The following is a 20,283-nucleotide window of genomic DNA, read 5'->3' on the forward strand; positions in this document are numbered from 1 at the left end:
GTTCCTTACCCAAAGAAGGTAGACCTGTCCAGGCCATAGGCAGCCAGTTTCCCCAGAAGAATACTATGAGGGACTGTGTCAAAGGCTTTGCTGAAGTCTAGGTAGAATACATCAACAGCCCTTCCCTCATCTACCAGTCATAGAAGGAGATGAGGTTGGTCAAGCACGACCTGCCTTTCATGAACCCGTGCTGGCTGGGCCCGATCCCCTGGACACTGCACACATGCCGTGCAATCTCATCCAAGATGATTTGCTCCATAACCTTCCCTGGTACCGAGGTCAGGCTAACAGGCCTGTAGTTCCCCGGATCCTCCTTACGGCCCTTCTTGAAGATAGGAGTCACATCAGCAAGCCTCCAATCCTCTGGGACCTCACCAGTTAACCAGGAGTGCTGACAGATGGCCGAGAGGGGCTCGGCAATCATCCCGGCCAGCTCCCTCAGCACCCGAGGGTGTAGCCCATCCGTTGTTGCTCTACTCCAGGTCCTACTATACCGCGAATATACAATAAGAGGTGAAAAACGACATAAACAGGGCAGCATTCCCCACAGAAGAGTCTCACTCTCCACGACCGCCGGCCGGCTGTCACGGCGCAGCGGCCGGCGAAGGACCGACCGCCTCCCTGCGAGACAGGGCGGGACGCTCGGCAGCTCTCGCGAGACTTCGGCTGAGACCGCAGCGATGGTGCTGGGGCGTCACGTCCGGCGCCACCCAGGGTGCAGCGGGAGCGCTGGTTGCTATGGTGGCGCGACGGGCTCGCCCGGATGGCGCTGCCCGTGCCGCCTCCCGCGCGCGTTTTCGCCGAGCTCTGCCCCGTTCCAGCTCCAGCCTCAGTCCCGGCCCCTCTCCCGGCGGGTGGCGGCTGCGGCCTCCCTGCGCCGTCCGGCCGGGAAGTCCACGTGAGAGGCAGCGCGGAGCTGAGCGCTGTCCCAGACCGTGCGAGGGTGTCGCTACGGCTAGGCAGCCGGAAGGGGGTGGCCGGCGCGGCGCGGAGCAGCGTGTCCCGCAGGCTGGAGTACATCGCGCAGAGCGCCCGGCAACGCGGCGTCCCGGTGAGCGGCGGCTCGGAGCCCCGTCGGAGCCTCCGGAGGCGTCAGCCCGCGGGACGCCTCGGCGCAGTGCCGCGGTGCGGGCTGTGCAGCGAGCCGCGTGTTGGGCGTGGTGAAAGCGTAGTGTTGCATGTAACGCCTTTTCCTCACTCTGATTCCGTCCCTCCGTGCAGTTCCGCTGCGTGCGTTTTCCGCGCATCATCACATAAAGCAGTGGGAGATGGAGAAGGGCTTCTCAGCCCTGATTCGGGGAACGGTCGTGCTGCAGCTGTGGGACTGGATAGCGCGGATGCAGGCTGCGGTGGGCTGCATCTGTCACCCGCGTTTTTCACTTAGGAGGTGGTAGCGTGTGTTTCTATCACATCCCGTGAGCCCCACTCAGACTGGTGACAACCAGGAGGAGGATTAATTTGCCAACAGCACGGCTTGATTCTGTGTCGGATGACACATGAAAGGAGTGAGCTGTGCTAAATGAATGAGAGCGCTTTGAGGTGCTGTGCACATTACTGCAAGCTAGAGAAAATAATCACAGTCATGGTGTAAGCGGGTAGAAAAGAGGCTGATTTTACACTGAGAGCTGAGCAGTCCGTGAGTTGTTACAGTAATTTCTCAGGATTCTGTTGCTATTTCAGAGATAGCACGTGTTGGAGGATGGAAGTGTTCCTTCTCTCTGCTGATGAGAGAGACTGTGACATGCTGCGGATGTTCTGGGCTTCTCAGTGTTAGCAGTGTGTTAGCTCCAGAGAACAACAAATTATGTTTGTTGCTTTTTTTTAGAGGGTAGTTCCCTATGGTGTCATTTTTATTGCTTTGTTCTATCCAATTTTCAGTCACTACTGCTGGAGCAATCATTTGCCTTTTCTGTTGACTAATAACTGCTGGCAGTTTGTTCTCAACGTTTCCTAACATCCCTTGTTGTTAATAGCATTCTAGACTCTTCACATTCTCCATATGGCTCTGTTTCTTTCAAGGTTATAGAAGGCCTCTTTAGAAATAGCGGGTTAGTCTGTGCATTTACTTATTTATTAATCCATGGATCCCTTTCCTTAACCCCTTATACTGCTGTTGTAGGAAGCCTGTGAGATCAGGAAAGTGTAACCTGTGCAGCAGCAGGAGCTTGTGTTAGCAGCTTGTCATGGTGCCTGGGGCTGCACCTAATTTCCATGTATATTTACAAAGGAATTTAATCAGAAGTAGGTGCACGTAGTAGAATTTATTTATAGAGTGCTATAAGGATATACTCCAGAGCACAGAATCTGCTTAGGGAGCTGCAGGGAAAGAACAGTCAGTAGGGAAAGCAATCTCTTGCTGAGCCCAGCTGTTTAAAAAGGAACATTTTTCCTTTTCTGTAGAAGCGCGCTGTTTAATATTCACAACTTAGAATATACCTGGGGAGTAGTGTGTGACAGTAACACCCATTTTCTTTAATCACTGCATCTAACAGTTGTCACTGGCCATCTTGTTTAAAAACAGCAGTGCTGGTACTTGGGCCAGTTATCTGAGGCTTTGGAGTGAGTGTTATTTAACAAAACAAACAAACCGTTCACAGACAGTATCCAGCACACTCTGGCTTGGGATTTATCCATGCTAGGGAATGTCCTTGGATATACGTGCAATGTTCTCCATATTTGGAGCCCATTATCCAGGAACCACAGTCATGGATGCACATCCATACAGTCAGTGGAGAAAAACATTGTGACATTTTGCTCACTTATTTACGGTTTTCCAGTTTCAATGCATCCTTGATTAAGAGATGTAGAAACCTCCGTAAGATATCCGGTTTTTAAGACTACTATGTATTTTAAGAAGTATCCTCAAAATATCCTGACATTTGCTTGAAGAAAACAATTGCAGAAGTCTGGGATACCTGAGGCATTGAAAGTGTAACTTTTCATAGGACACAGAGAAAACTGTTCTTCCCTTGTGGCTATTGTGATCAAATGAACAGTTTTGCAGCCAAAATATAAGTAGTAGACATAAGCAGTATGGGAAAAAAAAAAAAAAAAAAAAAAAAAAAAAACGCCTTTTGCTTTTGATGTAGTCAAACCCAATATTCCAACTTAAAATTCTGTGATTACCTACTTATCTGTTCTGTTTCCTTGTCTGAAGATAGAACACCCTACTAAAAGGGAACAAAATGTCTAACAGGAGATGTATTGCAGGAGGCCACGTTGTTATGACTTCAGCAATTATGTCTTCCATTTATCTCCAGTAACTCATGCAGCTTCTGTCAAATCCGGTGAGATAAAAATTAGCTGTGAGGGAAATGTTACAATAGATGGCGCAAGAGGATCTTTCCCTCCCGATCCCGTTGATCTTGCACTGGCGCCTAGAACCACACGATGGCACTGCCCTTAAACATACGGCAACCGGGCGAGTGCAAGACCAAAACGCAAACCAAAGATGTAGAAGATGAATTCCTTCAGGGGAAACAGAACTTTTTAAAAGGGATTAAAGAATGGGAGGGGAAAAAAAAATAAGAAAAAAAAAAAAAGCAAAAAAAAAAAAAGCACTTTTTCTGTTTACTCTCAAGTTCTATTACAGTGTAATTATTTCTGTAAAATAAGAGTTATATGTGTGGTTATTCCTATAAGAAAAGAAAGCTTTCCTGTAGAATTTAAATTGAATCTGCTAAAAGTAGAAAGATTTACTCCATTTCATGAATAAAAGGAGTAAAGGAATTCATTCGCTGTTCATTGCAGGGGAGTTGGACTAGAAGACCTTTAAGGGTCCCTTCCAACTCTAAGGACTCTGCGATTCTATGATCCTTTACTGAACTGCAGCTGGCCACGCTTCCCAATTACCTCAAATCTGTGACTGTAAAGGGGGAAATACAGCTCCTTGGAATTCACTGTGCCTGGTCCTTGCCCTTGCTAGGAGAGATTTTCCAAAAAAAAAGATGGTTGTGCTTGTATTTCAGCACTGCTTATCAATCACAGCATTGAACAGTTAGAATTTGTTTCTTGTACGTGCTGTGCAATGATAATTATGGGTCTCATTTCCATTTCATGTTATAGAAGGAAAATGCTTCTCACCATTAATGTTATTTCTAAAAAAATATATGCATGGTATTCAATAGAAGTGAACACTTGAGTTCTGTGTATGAAATATTCTGACACAGAGCATCTTCTGAAATGCATCGACCCTGAAAGCAAGTATTATGTGTTCCTATGGAATTAGGATTAATAATAAAAGCGTTTTCAGTAATTTGGAAATCTTAGCTTTGTTGTAGGTAAACTGTTCACCCAAACTGTTTACCAAAGAAGGCAGTGGGTGAAAGAAATGTTAGGCTACCAGCAAGCTGGTTGGGTATTAGATGTAGCCAGAGTTGCTCTGTATCTGAGTTTTACTCTGTATGTGAGTAAGGTTTTTCCAGCGCTCTGTACAGACATCACATTGAATAATATAGCTGCTATTACTGCAGAATGCCAGATTGGAATAGCCTCTGTTAAGGGTTTCCTTCCTACTGAATAACCACTGATTAGGCATTGTTTAAATCGTCTTGCCATGAGCTGCTGTGGTTGAAATATCTTAAAATCTGAAGAGTACTTTCCATATGCTAGCTTTCTGAAAACAGCTGAAATCTCCTGATTTTTTTTGTTTTTGTTTTTTTGTTTGTTTTGTTTTGTATCAGATAGATTGACAATTACATGCTGATACACAGAGTTGCTAGCTAGCAGTTGCTTTCAAGACCTCATTCCTGCCTTCAGGTGGATAGCAGCAGAATTAACTTATAGCGCTGCTGCGTGATTTACTTTAAATAACATCAAGAAATCTTTAACATCCAGCTTTAACTGAAGAGATTTGCATGGAAAATTCCCAACTTCTGTTGCTAGGTTATAAGTAATAAGCCAAAACCGTTCAACTTCTACTGAGCACAATGTACATACATTTCCAACAGACCCTTCATTTCTGTCTTTTAAGGTTATTGAATCTCGTTTTAGGAAGAAAATATGACTGTAACAGAGGATTTTAGCAGAGTAGAGGACACCTACCAGATGGAAGCAGAGGTATGTATTCACCCTAACGAAACAAAGCAATGGAGCAAGGACCGATGCAAAATTTATCCACTGTCTGTTCTCGTAATAAGGAGTAGGTATTCTCTGCAGGAAAAGCAACATAGCCCAAAAAAACTAAGGAAGGACTGCAGTTTAAAAGCATTATTTGGTTGCAGTTTTCTGTTGCATACAAAACTTCTGCTACTGTAACATGGAAAGGATTTTTTTTCTTCTCATATTAACGTGCTGTAATGCTACAGAAGGGACTGCTTTGTGCTAGGACTCCAGGGCTGTCGTCCTGTGGTGGTGTGAGCAGACCTTTTGCTCTCTCCTCCACCCCTGAATGTTCTTGCCCTCCTTCCTCAAGGAGTTTTACTTAGGTAGTAAGGTAATAGGTTGATTCAGAAAGCTGCTTCAATCAAAAGCTAATCCAGGAAAAAAGTGGTTATTTTTTCAATGTTTTAGCTCTGTGAGCTGGAGGCAGTGCAAGGCAGAGCACAGGAATGGATGGGGGACAGTGGCACAGCAGCCCTAATCTAGACTTGTTTAAGCCACAGCTGAACAACACTTGGACTTTAGTCTGTTCTACGTGACTCTGCCATCAGCCTGCTGCTAGTAAAGCAAAGCTAATTGTTTCCTAGGTAATTCGCTTTGAATTCTGCAGGTAAAAAGTGCTGAGTGAAAGTCAAATATTATGGGAATAATCCCATTTACTCCAGAATCAGCTAAAGAGGGTGTATTTTTCCACATTCATACCACTGGGAGAAGTAAATGCTATGCTGAAAGTATTCCCTAAGGGATATTAAGTATTTTTGGTCTATGAATCTTTTCAGCTTTTATCCCTTCATTCACTACAAAGCAACTTTACTGGTTCTTACAAAATAAACATAGAAGTCCACAATAAAATGGTAGCATTTTTATAGAGCTGCTGCTTACAGTCCCCTAAAACAGAGTTCAGCCTCTTCAGTTTTCTTGTTTAAGGTATATTCTCCTAACAACAAATATACAAATAATTGAATATTTGGAGAACAAAATTTGAATTTTAGAAATGAGTCCTTGGCTACGTATGATGATATCATCAGTGTCATCTACTGAACAACTTTAATTTCATAGTTTAGATTACAACTTTCATGAAAGCTTCAATTACAGAGTTTGTTAAATAGCCTATAGTTAAAAATTAATAAAGCTATATTTATTAATTGTTTAGGCAGTACTTTGTTACCAGCAAATTTAGGCCTACAACGTCAGTCTTACGTGGTAACTTAACCAATCACCGTCCTTTTCCTACCATTGATTTTCAGTCAAGATTATAAGTGGAAAGCAGATTACATGGATTGAGTATTCAGTCAGTCATTTGGACCAGCTGTAAAAGTTCTATGGTTGCACAGTGCTTGGGAACATTAAAATCTGCCTACCTGTAGTGCTGCTGCTGCTGGCTCTACCATATGCTTAAGTAGCAGTGTTGTGGCTCCTAATGCAAAGATTCATTTCTCTTTGCCTCTCCCTTTATGTAAGGACTTCTTTTGTTAATGCTGTTTCGTTATCTTCTGAAGCTCCATTGGCCAGTGTGCTGTACTACTTCAGCAATATAAATGAATTTAAAATTAATAACATTGCCTTCTGTACTAAAGAGTTTGCCACTGTGTTTGTTACACATCAAATCACAGAAAGTCATGCATTGTTTCATTCTTTAGACTTTTTACCATGTGTCTACTGTAAGAATATTCAGAAGGCTTAAGAAATTCCCAGACAAATAACTATTTTAAGTTATAGTTAAGATACACTTTCAACTGCAACTCTAATTCATTCTTTAGCAAAGGAAAATATGCAGAAGAATGAAGTTTTATGAGATCACAAAGCTTTATGATATCTTAATAATAATAGTGCATTTATTGCATGCTGATCAAATGAAGATCAAGTAGTTCTTGTGCACATCTTAATGTACTTGCCTTTTTATGAACCACAACTTCTGGTCCTGTACAGCCTTACCCAGATCTTACCATGTGCCTGTAATGGTTTTGCCCACCCTACGTTTTCACACTTCTTAATCTTCATCATAATTTTATTTAAAAAAAAACAAAAGCCTGTTTTACATTTTATTGCTCAGATATCCTCTTTAAATTGAAGTAAAAATTACTGAATGTAGTCCTAAGTAATCTAAGTGAAAACTGGGAAAGAACAGAATTCAGTATTGCTCAGTGTTTTTCTGCTCCCAAGAGTACCTGATTACATGCTGCTTTATCAACAATAAATTTCCTCAGTGCCCAAAGCCACCCCAGACTGAGTTGCTTATCTCTTACTTAAGATCCACCATTCTTTTGCTTGATCATTCTTCTGCTTCATGCCCTTGAGGGAGCTAATCTTGTAAATGTTGATAGCAATCTGGAAGACACTATGTCAGTCCTTGTAGTGAGACTATATCATAGTGAGACCAACTTCCACAAAATGCAATTAGAACCATTTTCTTGGAAAGCAGCACAAGAAAATACATGAGTATGTCAAGAGCTCTCACTGAAGAAAGAAATCTAGCTTTAGTCTCATCTTTGGTCTTAGTTCAGATTGGTGCTGCACCTCCCAAAAGAGATTCAGCCAACAATTTATGCATAAAGGGTATATAAATCAAACGTATGTGCATACTTGGTGCACTTTTGCACAACGGACATGATTTGTCATCATAGAAGGTGTAATTACCCTGTCACTTGATCTTGGCCAGTTTTTAAGGCCCTAAGCTGAGCTGTGGCTCAGTTTCGTGAGGACTGAGCCAGTACAAAGATTCAAGCCAGGATAAGGTGTACGTGCACTGAGAGAGGCTAACAGGAGCAATAGAATTAGTGCGTTAATTGCTTTGTGATAATTGTCAGTATCCATTTTTACCTCACCCTGTAGATGAGGTAGCCCTCTCTCACTGAAAGATTCAACTCACTTAGATGATCTTTACCACCAGGTAAATGTGTGGCATGCCTATAGGAAGTTACTGCAGTACAGCTGATGTGCAGTAGTTTGCATTTCCATAGCTATGCCTGTACTGGGGTAGGCTGTATGGATTGCATGGAGAATGTGATCTGTATTTCATGTGGGTCAGCAGTGGAATTTCCTCTACAACAACTTTCTTTGTCCCAACCTGCTGAAGCTTTATTGCTGTCCAGAAAGAGTCAGGGATAAGAGGTGTTAACCCTGACTTGCTGATCAGGGCAGTGTACTGCTAGGTGAATTTGAGGATTTGGTCCTAAAAAAAGATTTTGAGAGCTGGGATTTCTGCTTGCTGAACGCTTCGGCAGCTGGGCATCATTACTTCAGTGCTCACAACTGCTCTCCTGCAGAGAAGGCTGTAAGGCTCTGAATCCAGGCTGATAGCAATGCTTGCTCTGTAGCACTTGGGAAAACACTTTAATTCCTTATGTATCTATATTTAATGCTTCTTATTGCCAAAGCTACAGACCGATAAATGTTTAAATTGTATTTAATCCAAGACTGAAGTGCTGTGGTCTTTTTAGCCTCTGGAATTAATCTGTTCACCTACCACAATGTTTTGAGCCCACTGCAAACTAGACTGGACTAGGCTAATTTTCTTCTCTTAGTTTAGATTTCTTGAATGTAATGCATGAAATTAAAATGCAATTTTCCTTCATGCACAATGTTTTCCACATCATTTTGCTTGGGCTTCTGCATAATTAACATCTAGTAATCTAAGTTTAAATTTAAAAGAGAAGAGCTAAGATGCATCTAATCAAATAGCATGTGTTCATTTTTCAAATTGTCTGCATACCAAGAATGCCATGCTTCCTCCCAAAGGGGAATTTTCTTAATCCTCAGTTTTAAATCATTTTATGAGTTTCTTTCTGTTGCAAAGCAAACAGCTCATCATCTGTACGGGTATATAAGTGTTCCAACTCAGTAAACGTTTGTGTTATATACAGGATTAGCACATTAAGTTAGTTTGTAGCTATCTGTCTTCATGCTGATTTAATTAGACATGTTCAATCATTGGAGAAAACAAAACAAAAAATTACTTGTCTGATGTCTATGTTCACTTCCAGGTCTGTATTATATTCACTGATTTTGGAAAAATGCAGAATGTTTGCAATTTACTTACTGAAAAGTTAGGAACTTCTGTTACCATCAGCCCACCTCATTTCTACCACACGCCAGAAGCCATAGACACCCTTCGGTAAGTTTTCTCTTGTGCCACAAATTTTACAGCCTCAGATAATATTTAATATGCATACTTAATTTCTACAGTTCGTAATGGGAGAAAATAGTTTCCTTCATACATAACAAAATTTGTGTTTCACATTTTAGCATTTGGTCTAAATATAACTTAATGCTTTTCAGCTTAGGAGATTGAATCTTGTTCTTTCTGCAGTGCCCCTGCGCAAAGGCAGAATGTGATAAATGTTTTCTCACTGATTTCCACTGGAAGTATAACCTACTGCAAATATTAGGTCAACACAATTTGACTTAGGTTACATCAGCATGTGTTTCTTGAATTTATTCGTGAAGGTACAATTATGTTACCAGATGTTGATAATTCTAAGTACCTTTACCAATTCCCAGTGCTGACAGCTACTGATGTGCTCTGACGTGAGGCATATGCAGTGCTTACTTAGAATCAGAACATGCTCCTTGCTTATAGTCTTGCTATTTTAGTCTTGCTGTTTGTACAAGTTGGCTTTGCTTATTACCATGCTGCTTTTTCTACCTCTCAGCCGTAGAGTGTGTGTCTCTGCTGTTGGAAACACACGGCAGAAAGCTCAAGAAGTGTGTCGGCTGTTTGGCCAGTCATTGGGAAAGCCTTTATTAATAAAAGAAGAAGAAACAAAAGAATGGAGAGGCCACATAGACAGTCACCTATCTAACTCCCCAGACTCACTGACACTGCAGGAAAGAATCCAGAATGCCACTGCTTACGCATCTTGTAGAGTGTTTGCTGTGTTTGAGATAAAGGGAAAAGAAAACAGAAGAAACAAGTTGCTCTAAAAAATTTCAAATGATACTTATTTTCTTAATAAATTTTCATGCTTTCTTAATAAATATAAAACTCAAATGTTTCATTTTTTTCTGCTCTGCAACCTACCAGTTGTTCACTTCTAATGAAATGAATCCTTCAACATAAAACACCCTTAGGAATTCTTTATTCCATCATAAGAAAAAAAAAAAACCCACCATGCATTCGTTTTTATCTTGGTGTCTATTTGCTCAAGTTTATAAAGGAAATATGTTGTCCAGATGTACATTGTATGTACAGATACTTGAATGCTTCAGTCATGAGGATAGATATCTCTCAACCACGGCTGCAAAATATACTTTGATCCGTCATATCCACAGAAATAGACTTTCACATCGGGGTGGTGTACCTGAGAAAATATTTCAAGTTGAATTAGCACCAGAATTAGCAGTAAATACAAACTGATACTAGGATGATTTAAATTAGCTTTTTGGAAACTCCTGATTAGTCTAAATTCATAATGTACACAGATATACTTTCACTGGGATTTTCCACACACTTTAATACAGTTTATGCAATCAGAACAGTGGCTTTCACAGATCATCAAGGGCTCTACAAACGAACAAATCTCCTGAGGTATCACTTGCTAGATTTAACTGGCCTTGATTTTCTAACACAACACTGTTTCTAATTGAAGTAGTTTCCACTCAGTTGTCACTTGTACAGCTTCCTGTTATTTTTTTTGGCTGGATCAGTTATATAATTCAACTACGCAGGCAGCAGGAATGCTAAAGCAGTCAGGGAAATGGTGAAGACACACAGAGTTGATGATCTTTCACAGAATCATAGACTGGCTTAGGTTGGATCACCTAGTTCTATCCGCCCCATAGTTCCATATGTATAGGCATGACTACCTATTAATTTCAATGGTTTTTGACTAGAAATCTAGATTGGCAAGCATCTAGATTATCTTCCTTAATTATCTGTGGGAAGACTAAGCCTCTGATAACTGGATTTCATTAGGTAAGTATTTGTGGTGAGGTATTTGTTTCTCCCCACGGGCTATAAGTGTCACTGACTGGCATAACAAAAGAGGTTTTTTTTAGACACAAGTCAGTGTGGTCAGAACCCAATTTTAAATACTGATGACACTCATCTGCATTCCTGCTCCTATAGTTCCTACTCCTGAGTTCAGGCATGTTAACTGTTCTGTATTGCTGGCTAACACAGTTTTTTTGTTATTAGTCTCTGACCAGTTTAAGAACCAGGTGCATCTTTTGTAATCTAGAAATCAAAAACTACCAAGACCATGATACATAAAACAGAAATAGGCTTGCGGAGTCTAGCGATTAAAGAAGGGAGACATTATTCAGTTTAGATAGTGACTAAGCAGAAGCTTTTTGAAACGCAGATTTTTCAGGGCTGAATTGAGAAACCAGTGTACTTGGCTGGATTCAGTAGAAAGAAATTAAATGACTTGTCCAACATTGATGGGTTAGTTAAACTCTAATATAAAAGTCCATGTCTGCAACAGCTTGTACATAACCAAAGCCAAGCTGTTGAAAGACTTCAGGGAAAAAAAAAGAAGAAAAAAAAAGCTGACAAACAAAAGAAAGAAACCTCCTTGGTAGTTGGATACTTTTAAGTAGACAGTAACTTGTTTGAGTTATTTATCACCTTCTGAAAACACACATTTGAAAGTATGGCAGTAGTTTGCATCTCTGCTTTCTCTATTAGTTTCATTGCCTTTGTAAAATAAATAGCTTCTTTTAAGCCAAAGGTCAGCCAACTTTTAAACACAGAGTTGCAACTAAATAAAAATAAATACTACCTGTAATCCCACAATAATTGTTATCTCTTCCTCGGGAACGTAAGCGGTAGATTTGCCAAATCCACTTGCATTAATTAGAATTCGATAGTGTGGAGTATCTTTTACATCCTGTAAAAACAGAAGGAAAATAAAGAGCCTCAAGAGGAGATGGTGACTAAAGATTACATTGTATAATCCATTAACTTTCAGTAGACTTACAGAATCTAAAACCACTCAATATATACATATGGCAAGTTTACATTTTGTGATCACACCAACATCAATTTGGAAAACTAAATATAAAACAATCAAAAAGCAGTGAGGTTCTTCTTGGCAAATATATATGTATTTTATTTTAAGAGCCAAGATTTTAAGTATCATTTTCTTCCATGCATCTTTCAAGATATATGGCTTAGAATATCTCTTGGGGCCTGCTTTCTGTATATAGGACCCGTGACCATCTGTTAGCCCTGCTTCTACTTTCATAACTGTTGACAGGGAACACCAGCGAGACAGGGTCAAATTCAGAGCACCTCCGACAGCCTCAGTGTCCACTCGTGGATAAAGCTACAGCAACTTGTATATACAGCAACATATAAAAATCCCCTAGCCAAGAAGGAAATGTTGCTTACTGTTACTTTTGCAGTGCCTACAAACCCCAGTTATTGGCCAGGGTCCCACTGTGCTGTCTACTGTCCATAAATGTTCCCGCCTAAAGTAACTCCCAGTCTAAACACAAAACAGTGATGGATGAATATAGGCAGATAAATGGAGTTTATGCAGCAGTTAGTATTGATCCAAGTGACAGGCAGCGGCCTCTGCTCAACAGTGAGGTAATAGATGCAAGGCAGAGAAAGGCAGAAAAAGAATGGGCTCAAAGCTTGGCTAATATTCAGCATAGATTTGCAACAACCAAGCTTAATAGTTGCCTCGTCAGAAGTGGTCAGAAGACATTTTGCATAGCAGAAGCACAAAACATGAAAAAGCAAGGGCAAGTCAAAAAAAAAAAAATAATAATAATAATAATAAAAACAGCACTTAAACCACACTTTCACTATTGAAATTAAAACCATAATATGAATACAAGGTCATTGGGAGAACAGAAAACTGTAAGATGCTTATAACAAGTCAGAATGCCTGATGGAAAATACATGGGTGTGCAGTTGGTAACAATACCATTGAGGGGACAAAAAGAGAAGGGTGAAGAGCAAGAATGCAGATGTTTTAGATGCCAAGGATGAGTAGCAGATGGATAAAATCACAGCAGGGAAGGGACAAAATGAACACAACAGCACTGAATGTCTGCTCCCAGCTGAACATGAGTTCTCATCTGCAGGCAGTTTCTCATTTTTTCTCATTTTCAGTCCTCTCTGGCTTACTGATAAGTGCCTTCCTGCCACTTAGGCAGCATGGCAGTGGCCAACCTCCAAGTATCCTGCACTGCATTATCAGGCCAGCACTGTCAACAAACATTTAGCATCTGATTTTCAAATACAACACAGACTTAGGCTACAGAATTTCAAAAGCTTCAAGAATTCTAATAAAAATCCATTGTTAAATAGACACACATTTCAACTGTCCAGATCCTCAGAAGCATATCTGAAACAGATTAAACACAAAGGCTTACTTGCATTTCTTAGGTGCAGTGAAGATGTTACTAGTTATATCTATTCTAGAATATCAGAAGAAACTTTTCAATTTCAGTGACACATCATGAGAAATTTATTCTAACATTTCAGGTTGACCCTGCTATTTTAAATACAACACTGTGTTTGTAATTTTAAGTCAAGAAATGTCAAGCACAACCCTGGCCAGCAAAGTTTAACCAATCAGTGCTGCAAAAGCAAAGCTCTGCCATCAGGTTAGCAGGAAGTCTGAAGCAGCGTTAGAGATTTTCTTGTTTTTAACCACTTATTCTGTGTCTGTATTCATGAAACAGGAGTTTAATTCAGCCAAACCTGTTTTTCTGGAGGGTATTTGTGTTGTAGCCATTCTTCTGGAGCTTTAGCTCTCACGTCCCATCCAACAATGACTCCCAAATAACCAAATCTTTTGTGAACTATCACCTGTCCCACACTGAACTGGATAGATTCAGGCTTTGGACTGTGAACGTGAGATGACGCTAATTTAATAAAGAAAGAGAGTTAGCAAGGAGAAGTGTTTTAGGAAGCACATTAAGCACTTATACAGACATTCACATTCTTCTGGCTTCTACCAGAAGAGAATTGACAGATTTATAGGCAAAAGTTAGCGAGGAAACAAGTTTGTTTGTTTGTTTGTTTTTCCCCCCAGGAGTATCACTATGACAAAACAGCAATCAATAAGGAAAGCCATTTTCTATTTGTGTCTCTTTGAGATGACATAGAAATCTTAAAAGTGTTCTGGAAAGCATAAACACATGTATGTATTGACAGTTACTGTTCAACTTCACCTTTATATTCAACATTTTATAATGCTACACACAATGACTAATATTGTTATTTTTTTTTTTCAGTTTGGGCCATGGAATGTTTCTATTCCATCTTCTGCGGGAAATTTTTTGTCAGAGCAGAATAATCAATGGCTTCTTTTTCCTCTTTTGAAGTTGATTCAAATGCATTCATTTGAATCAAGTGAAAGCTATACCATTATCTCATACATCAGTACAAAATGCACTTAGATCTGTCCAATAAAACAGACTCATATATGTGGTGCATCAATAACATTGCACAACTCAAGGTGGAAAGGCTTCAGATTGCTCATGTTCTGTTTTGCTTACTGAATGGTATCAGTGTTTAGAGAGAACCAGGAAAAAAATTACAAGTATAGAAAAACGCTATAGAAAAACACAGAACACATTATCACCATCAAAATCCAAAAAGACTGCAAAGGCTTCAATACCTGCAAAATAAGAATGGTTTTCTGCTTCATTGTTGGTACTTTTGATTTTCTTTTCTCCGTAGTACCAGTTCCTAAAATGTAAAATGAATAACCAAACATTCAAACAAGTTATTTGGAAACTGAGTTGTAGGATAATCAGCTTTCTGATTATTACCTTAAGCCTTTGCCTGAATAAAGGAATGCTGCAAAGCCATTGGCTCAAAATTCCTCATAATTTGAAGCTCAAACAGAATGAGAACTTTAATACCACTTCAAGACAAAGGTATTTTTCTCCAAGAGGATAAAAAAAACATGAATATACCTTCCTTGGATATGTAGCTCCACAGCTGCATTCGAATCTTTATTTCAGAGAAAACCCATTTACTTTCTATAGGTGAAATTGATATTATTCTGATTTGTAAATTCTACTGTGAAAACTTAAAGGTTGGTTAACTGTGGTTTGTACAAGACGTCAGCAATGAGCCACAGCTTAAGGCTATAGTAAATTTAGCTTATTTGTGCTAAGCTGAATTTAAAGGGGGGGACTCGTCTTTTTTGGCGGGGACAGGGGGTAGACTAACAAATATTTCTTCTGCTCAAAATATAATAGGAGAAATCTATGAAAAAAATAATTGGGGCAACCCTGTCCATGGCAGGCATCCACAGCAGCCAGGAACCTGGCAGTGCTAATGAACTAGCATTTGTCCTACCTTCTCTCCTCTTCTATGATGTTCACCAGCTTCGCTCTTTCAGTCTTAATCCCTTCACCCTGCCTGAAAGAAAGCAAAAGCAGGTTCCACAGCTGTGCAAACTCTGTATTTGTTTATTTATTTATTTATTTTTAACTCTTAGGTTAACTCTCACCTGTTGGAAGGCTTAACATTGACAACCTTTTAACAGAAGCAGGAAGGGGCAAATAACCTGACTTGTCAGACTGTGTTGTTGAAAACAGCAACTAGTAAGGAAGGTTTGGAATGTCACAAATGTCCCCAGATTTTTAGGATACCCTTTTTTTTTTTAATGATACGATATTCAGAAGACACAAGCTGCTCCAAAAAATATACAAATAATTGACTGATCTTTTAGTGTTTGAGGGTTTTATCTTTACACACGACTGACACTTCCTGCGAAGTTGAAAAGCAATTTACAGTGAAGCTGAGAGCAGCACAGTTTCCTTTTGCATGTCATTCTGCTATGCTTTCCTGGGGGCAAAAATAAGTCTGAATTTTCCACAGTTCAGAAGTACTCCTAAGCACCTGGATCACTGTCCACGAATCAATTATCAAGGACCTCAAAGGTCTAGGCAGTGTAGAACCTTTAGTATTTCTACTGCACAAGGGTTACGTCTCACGAAGGAGCCCTTTAACCTCCTTGAACAAATCCATTCAATAATTACCTTAAACCAAACTGACATATGTGTGAACGAATACAATCCTTTTTTTTTTTTTTTTTTTTCTAGACCACTTCATCTGTATGCATCCAATAACCAAGTTTTAATCCTGAACTCACAGATTTCCCATCTGCATTTTCTAGGGCCACCACGTATAGCATAAGATACCCATCTCATTGTTGTAGATCTTACAGTGCAAACATTAACACAGTTAATCCAGTAGTCTTTGATACAGATCAGTTTAAAGTAGTGGATAACACATATGGAATTACTGCCATGAATTATGTCTAGCTTCACATAGAGTTCAAATTGCACATTTGTGTAGAAGACACGCAACGGTTTTGTTAGAACTGGTGCAAAGGCACAAATCAGTCTCAACATGAAAATGAGAGCCATTTCCCCTCTGCTACTCATTTCACTCCTGCACCATAACCTGCTGTTAAAAATAGGCTGTGTTTGAAAGATGCAGACAGTACGTAACGCTGTACCTCGCCTCCGATAGCCACAGCTTCAAACGATCTGCCCACAGGTCCAGGCTCAAGTAAGATTTTGTAAAGCTGCTCCCACAGGCAATTAACCTTCAGTAGCAAAAAAAATAACACCACAATGTTTTAAAAGCCTTCCAGAGGATTTTTATATTTACAAACATATATATATATATCTAAACTGTAAGGTTTCACTTCTGCAGCGAACAGGAAAAAAAAAAGTCCACAACAAGGAACAAGTTCTCCTCAAGATTCATATCTAGACTGTAAATAAATACCCTTTCAATCATCATTTGTGCCAGTAAACCGTATATAAATTTTGGAAAATGCCACCTGTCATGGCCAAGCAGCTTTTTTTCTGCAGTCAGGCCACAGGAGTTACATAATTGCATCAGATTCTGCTGTTTCAACTGTAACTTCAGAATACTGAGCACAAGGCATTTTAAAAACACTGCACATCACTGAAGGACTGTTAAAAAATAACCAAAAAGTTCTTCATGCACTTAAACTGTTAACAGTTGGCTTCAACCGTGAAATCTCTAATTGTTTTAAATCTAGATCCTTACCCCCACAACTCCTTTTGCATGGTGCATGTTCAAGATACCAACATTGGCAATTGTTACTACAGTTAAAAGCTTGAATCTGGTGCTCTATTGTCCATCTTCTGGACATTACTAAATGTACATGTGACCCTGTCAATAAACTCTTAATTCATGAACGGAACAGCACCATTTGCCTAGCTCTATCACTATGACTTCCTTAAGTTAATATATGATGTAAGAATTCCTGCTACTTAAGACTCCATAATGAGTCATACAGAGCAAAAAAAAACTATTTTAAGAATAAGTATCAAAAGGTAATGGAAAGTTAGAAATTGTCTTACTACTCAAACGTTGCATTTTTCCCCTTTTAGAGGGGAGATTCATATAGATTAGAATTATTAGAACGTCCAAAAGCAGAATGATATGCAGCCATGCAGGAAGATTATACACAGATTTTTACATGAAGACAGTAAGAGCTGTCACTCACATGCTTAAAGTCTCTTTCATACGGTCACATTAAGCCATAAAAATATTTTAGGTTTGATAAGAATGTTTTTGTATAGGAATGGGCAGCGTCCCACGAAAACTCTCCCTTTCCAGGAGAAAGATTCGCTGGGAATGTCAAGAGAACTCTCTTATAAATAGCATGTGGAAGGAGAGATGTACCACCTTTGTGTCATTCGGATGCTCTGAGCAGGCTCTGCTCCGTACCACTGGGATATGTAATACTGTGCAGGAAGCGCAGCCAGCAGTGCGCAGATCTGCAGGGCTGCAGCTGCACTGATGTGAGGCATCCCAACCAGGAGTTCTTAAGGAGACTTTCCTGCTCTCTTATCTAAAAAACAGGCAAAAAAAAAAAAAAAAAGGGGAAAAAAAAAAAAAGAAAAAGAAGGTAACATGCAGCTTGTCTGGCTGCATAGAGCTTAAAAGTTCCCTGTGGATTGCTTTGTTACTCCACAGGATAATATACAAACTGTACACACAAATGTAAATTAGGTTTCGCTACATTAAATTTGAGAGCGTCTATAGAAACTAATAGAAGACTGAAATAGAGTAATTAAATGCATTAAACACATTTGACACATCAGATCGATGGCTTCCGAAAAAGCCATTTAGATGCAGTATTGCATGTGCAGAATGGAGGATTTTTCTCCAAGAATGTCGCCTTCAGACCAGAAGCATTACCCCAAGGAAAGAGTAACACAAGCCACCGTCACACGAAGGCCTGGAAGCACTTAATCACAGGATGGCCAGGGTTGGAAGGGACCTCAAGGATCATGAATCTCTAACCCCCCCACCACAGGCAGGGCCACCAACCTCCCCATTTAATACCAGACCAGGCTGCCCAGGGCCCCATCCAACCTGGCCTTGAACACCTCCAGGGACGGGGCATCCACAACCTCTCTGGGCAGCCTGTTCCAGCACCTCACCACTCTCTCTGTAAAGAATTTCCCCCTGATATCCAACATAAATCTCCCCTCCCTCAACTTCAAACCATTTCCCCCTGTCCTGCTGGAAACACAGCAACACCACAGTGACCCCTGCGCACTGGTTACAAAATGATGGGTGTCACTGTAACTGACACTGCCTGGACATCAGGCAAGTCCTGCAGCCCCAAACAGCTGCACACACCCCCAGGTACCTCAGCAGCCGTCAGCACGTGTTTCTGCTCTGCTCCAGCCACCCTGAGGCTCAGCTGAGGGCTGCCTCTTCACTCTGTGGTCCCAAGGTGAATGGCACCCCTAATGAAAGGAGAACAGAAAGGAAAAGAGAGCTGCATCTTATTCTCACAGCTTCCTTTTGAGTAAATCCACGCTGCTCCCCTGAGCACAGATTTCAGTGGTTTCTTCCAGAAAGGTGAACAAGTCCATTTCCCTGTCACAAACAGAGGCCCGATGGAAATCCCCTGATTTGAATATTATGCAAAAAAAATCAGGATGTAACACGCTTGTAACGCAGCTTGCCTGAGACCCTCCTGGCAGCTCTGAGCACTCTGCAACGGGCAGCTCTGTCAAGGGTGGATGAATGTATAACTGAAGCCAAAGTCTCCTCCTCATCTGTCAGGATATCCATCAGACTTCACCCTAGCCTCTACCAGGCCGGATCTCCTCTCCACTGAGGCCACAGCTGCTGATGGAGTCACCTCTTTGTCACTTCAGTGAGTAGCATTGATATCTACGCTTTCCAAATAAATGTAAAACTACAGAAAGTACTTTTTCTCCTGCAGGCACGTGCTACAAGTGGCAGTGGTCTCTGACATAATGCAAAAAAATACAAGAACAAAACCACTTGATGATATGGGCAGAAAGCTCTTCTGCATTCTATCATGTACAAAATCAGCAACGTATGTTATAAATTCCAGCCAACATACAGTGTTGTTAGACAGCTAATGAGTAATTGTGTCCCTTCTACAGACAGGGAAAAGCCATGAAGAGTAGCTGCTGGACAGAGCAGAGGAGCAGCATCGCCATTTCTGTATATCACACTGCTGGCCAGAACACCTTGCTTTATTGCTGGGTCTGAATTGCGTTTTCTTGGGCAACAGTTTTGAGCCTAGGGCCCATGGAATATAATCAAGAAAAGCAAGCATATTATCAGGCTTACATTCAGCATCCTGGGGCATGCAGTCAAACAAGGGTAATCCATCTTTCTAGTGCAGAAAATGCTTTGAATTCCTGTGCCTTGGCTATGCAGGCAGCTAAGGAAAAACATGTCAGGGTTTGGCACTGCTTCTTTCACCCCTCCATAGCTTGTGTTATCCCTCAATGTTCTTCCCTCCCCATCCTCAGGGCCTCCCCAGAGTTCTTCCTTGCTTTGGGGTCTGCCCACATTAGTAAGGCTGTACAAAGCTGACCAGAGGCTGGCAAAAGCTACAGTAGCAGCTTCAAGGCAGCTTTGCTGGAAAACAAATTATGTGGGAATTGAATGGGCAGTCCTGGGGTTTTGTCTGCGGATGGATGTCAGCCTGTGCAGCATGGAGGTCTGCCCCATTAAAGCCTCACATAAATACCAATCTAGTCTGGAAATACTAATGCAATCTAAGGAGAATGTTTTTAAAACAACAAAGCAAGTTGTTTCTCTATAAATAAAATATAGCATAACTAGCTTCAGTTAGATAATAAAACCATTATTCTTCCACACAATTAAAATGTCATTATAAGGGGGAACATAGCATTAAGCTTTTTGAAGGTACTTAGGAATAACTT

At 40.5% G+C, this 20,283-nt stretch overlaps 2 protein-coding genes across 3 annotated transcripts; one reads left to right on the forward strand and one right to left on the reverse strand.

Moving 5' to 3' along the window:
• Nucleotides 1-694: 694 nt before the first annotated feature.
• IRAK1BP1 (interleukin 1 receptor associated kinase 1 binding protein 1) lies at nt 695-10,090 on the forward strand. The gene is made up of 4 exons (XM_052694374.1): nt 695-1,051; nt 4,993-5,058; nt 9,084-9,214; nt 9,753-10,090. Exons 1-4 carry the CDS (start codon nt 764-766, stop codon nt 10,021-10,023), a joined length of 756 nt encoding a protein of 251 aa, XP_052550334.1. The 5' UTR covers nt 695-763; the 3' UTR covers nt 10,024-10,090.
• A 125-nt stretch (nt 10,091-10,215) lies between these two features.
• LOC128086117 (uncharacterized) lies at nt 10,216-18,934 on the reverse strand. Of its 2 annotated transcripts, none has more exons than XM_052694387.1 (8): nt 18,710-18,934; nt 17,747-17,903; nt 16,527-16,628; nt 15,371-15,433; nt 14,682-14,752; nt 13,760-13,923; nt 11,823-11,930; nt 10,216-10,400 (listed from the first exon to the last, which is right to left on the reverse strand). In XM_052694387.1, exons 2-8 carry the CDS (start codon nt 17,869-17,871, stop codon nt 10,305-10,307), a joined length of 729 nt encoding a protein of 242 aa, XP_052550347.1. In that variant the 5' UTR covers nt 17,872-17,903; nt 18,710-18,934; the 3' UTR covers nt 10,216-10,304. The 2 variants fall into 2 exon arrangements, with proteins under 2 accessions (XP_052550347.1, XP_052550352.1); XM_052694392.1 differs by having other exon boundaries at nt 16,539-16,628; nt 18,710-18,933.
• Nucleotides 18,935-20,283: the final 1,349 nt, after the last annotated feature.

Source organism: Tympanuchus pallidicinctus, unplaced genomic scaffold (assembly GCF_026119805.1).
Source record: "Tympanuchus pallidicinctus isolate F22 unplaced genomic scaffold, pur_lepc_1.0 scaffold1, whole genome shotgun sequence".
Lineage (NCBI taxonomy): Eukaryota > Metazoa > Chordata > Aves > Galliformes > Phasianidae > Tympanuchus > Tympanuchus pallidicinctus.

What these genes read in the sequence shown, in the direction of transcription:
- IRAK1BP1 (XM_052694374.1), top strand. Translation starts at nt 764, where the DNA reads ATGGCGCTGCCCGTGCCGCCTCCCGCGCGCGTTTTCGCCGAGCTCTGC. An exon ending in CCCGGCAACGCGGCGTCCCG is followed by an intron (nt 1,052 to 4,992) that starts GTGAGCGGCGGC and finishes ATCTCGTTTTAG; the next exon opens with GAAGAAAATATGACTGTAAC. An exon ending in GAAGCCATAGACACCCTTCG is followed by an intron (nt 9,215 to 9,752) that starts GTAAGTTTTCTC and finishes TCTACCTCTCAG; the next exon opens with CCGTAGAGTGTGTGTCTCTG.
- LOC128086117 (XM_052694387.1), bottom strand. Translation starts at nt 17,871, where the DNA reads ATGCCTCACATCAGTGCAGCTGCAGCCCTGCAGATCTGCGCACTGCTG. An exon ending in AGCATCCGAATGACACAAAG is followed by an intron (nt 16,629 to 17,746) that starts GTGGTACATCTC and finishes TTGCTACTGAAG; the next exon opens with GTTAATTGCCTGTGGGAGCA. An exon ending in AAACCATTCTTATTTTGCAG is followed by an intron (nt 13,924 to 14,681) that starts GTATTGAAGCCT and finishes TTATTAAATTAG; the next exon opens with CGTCATCTCACGTTCACAGT.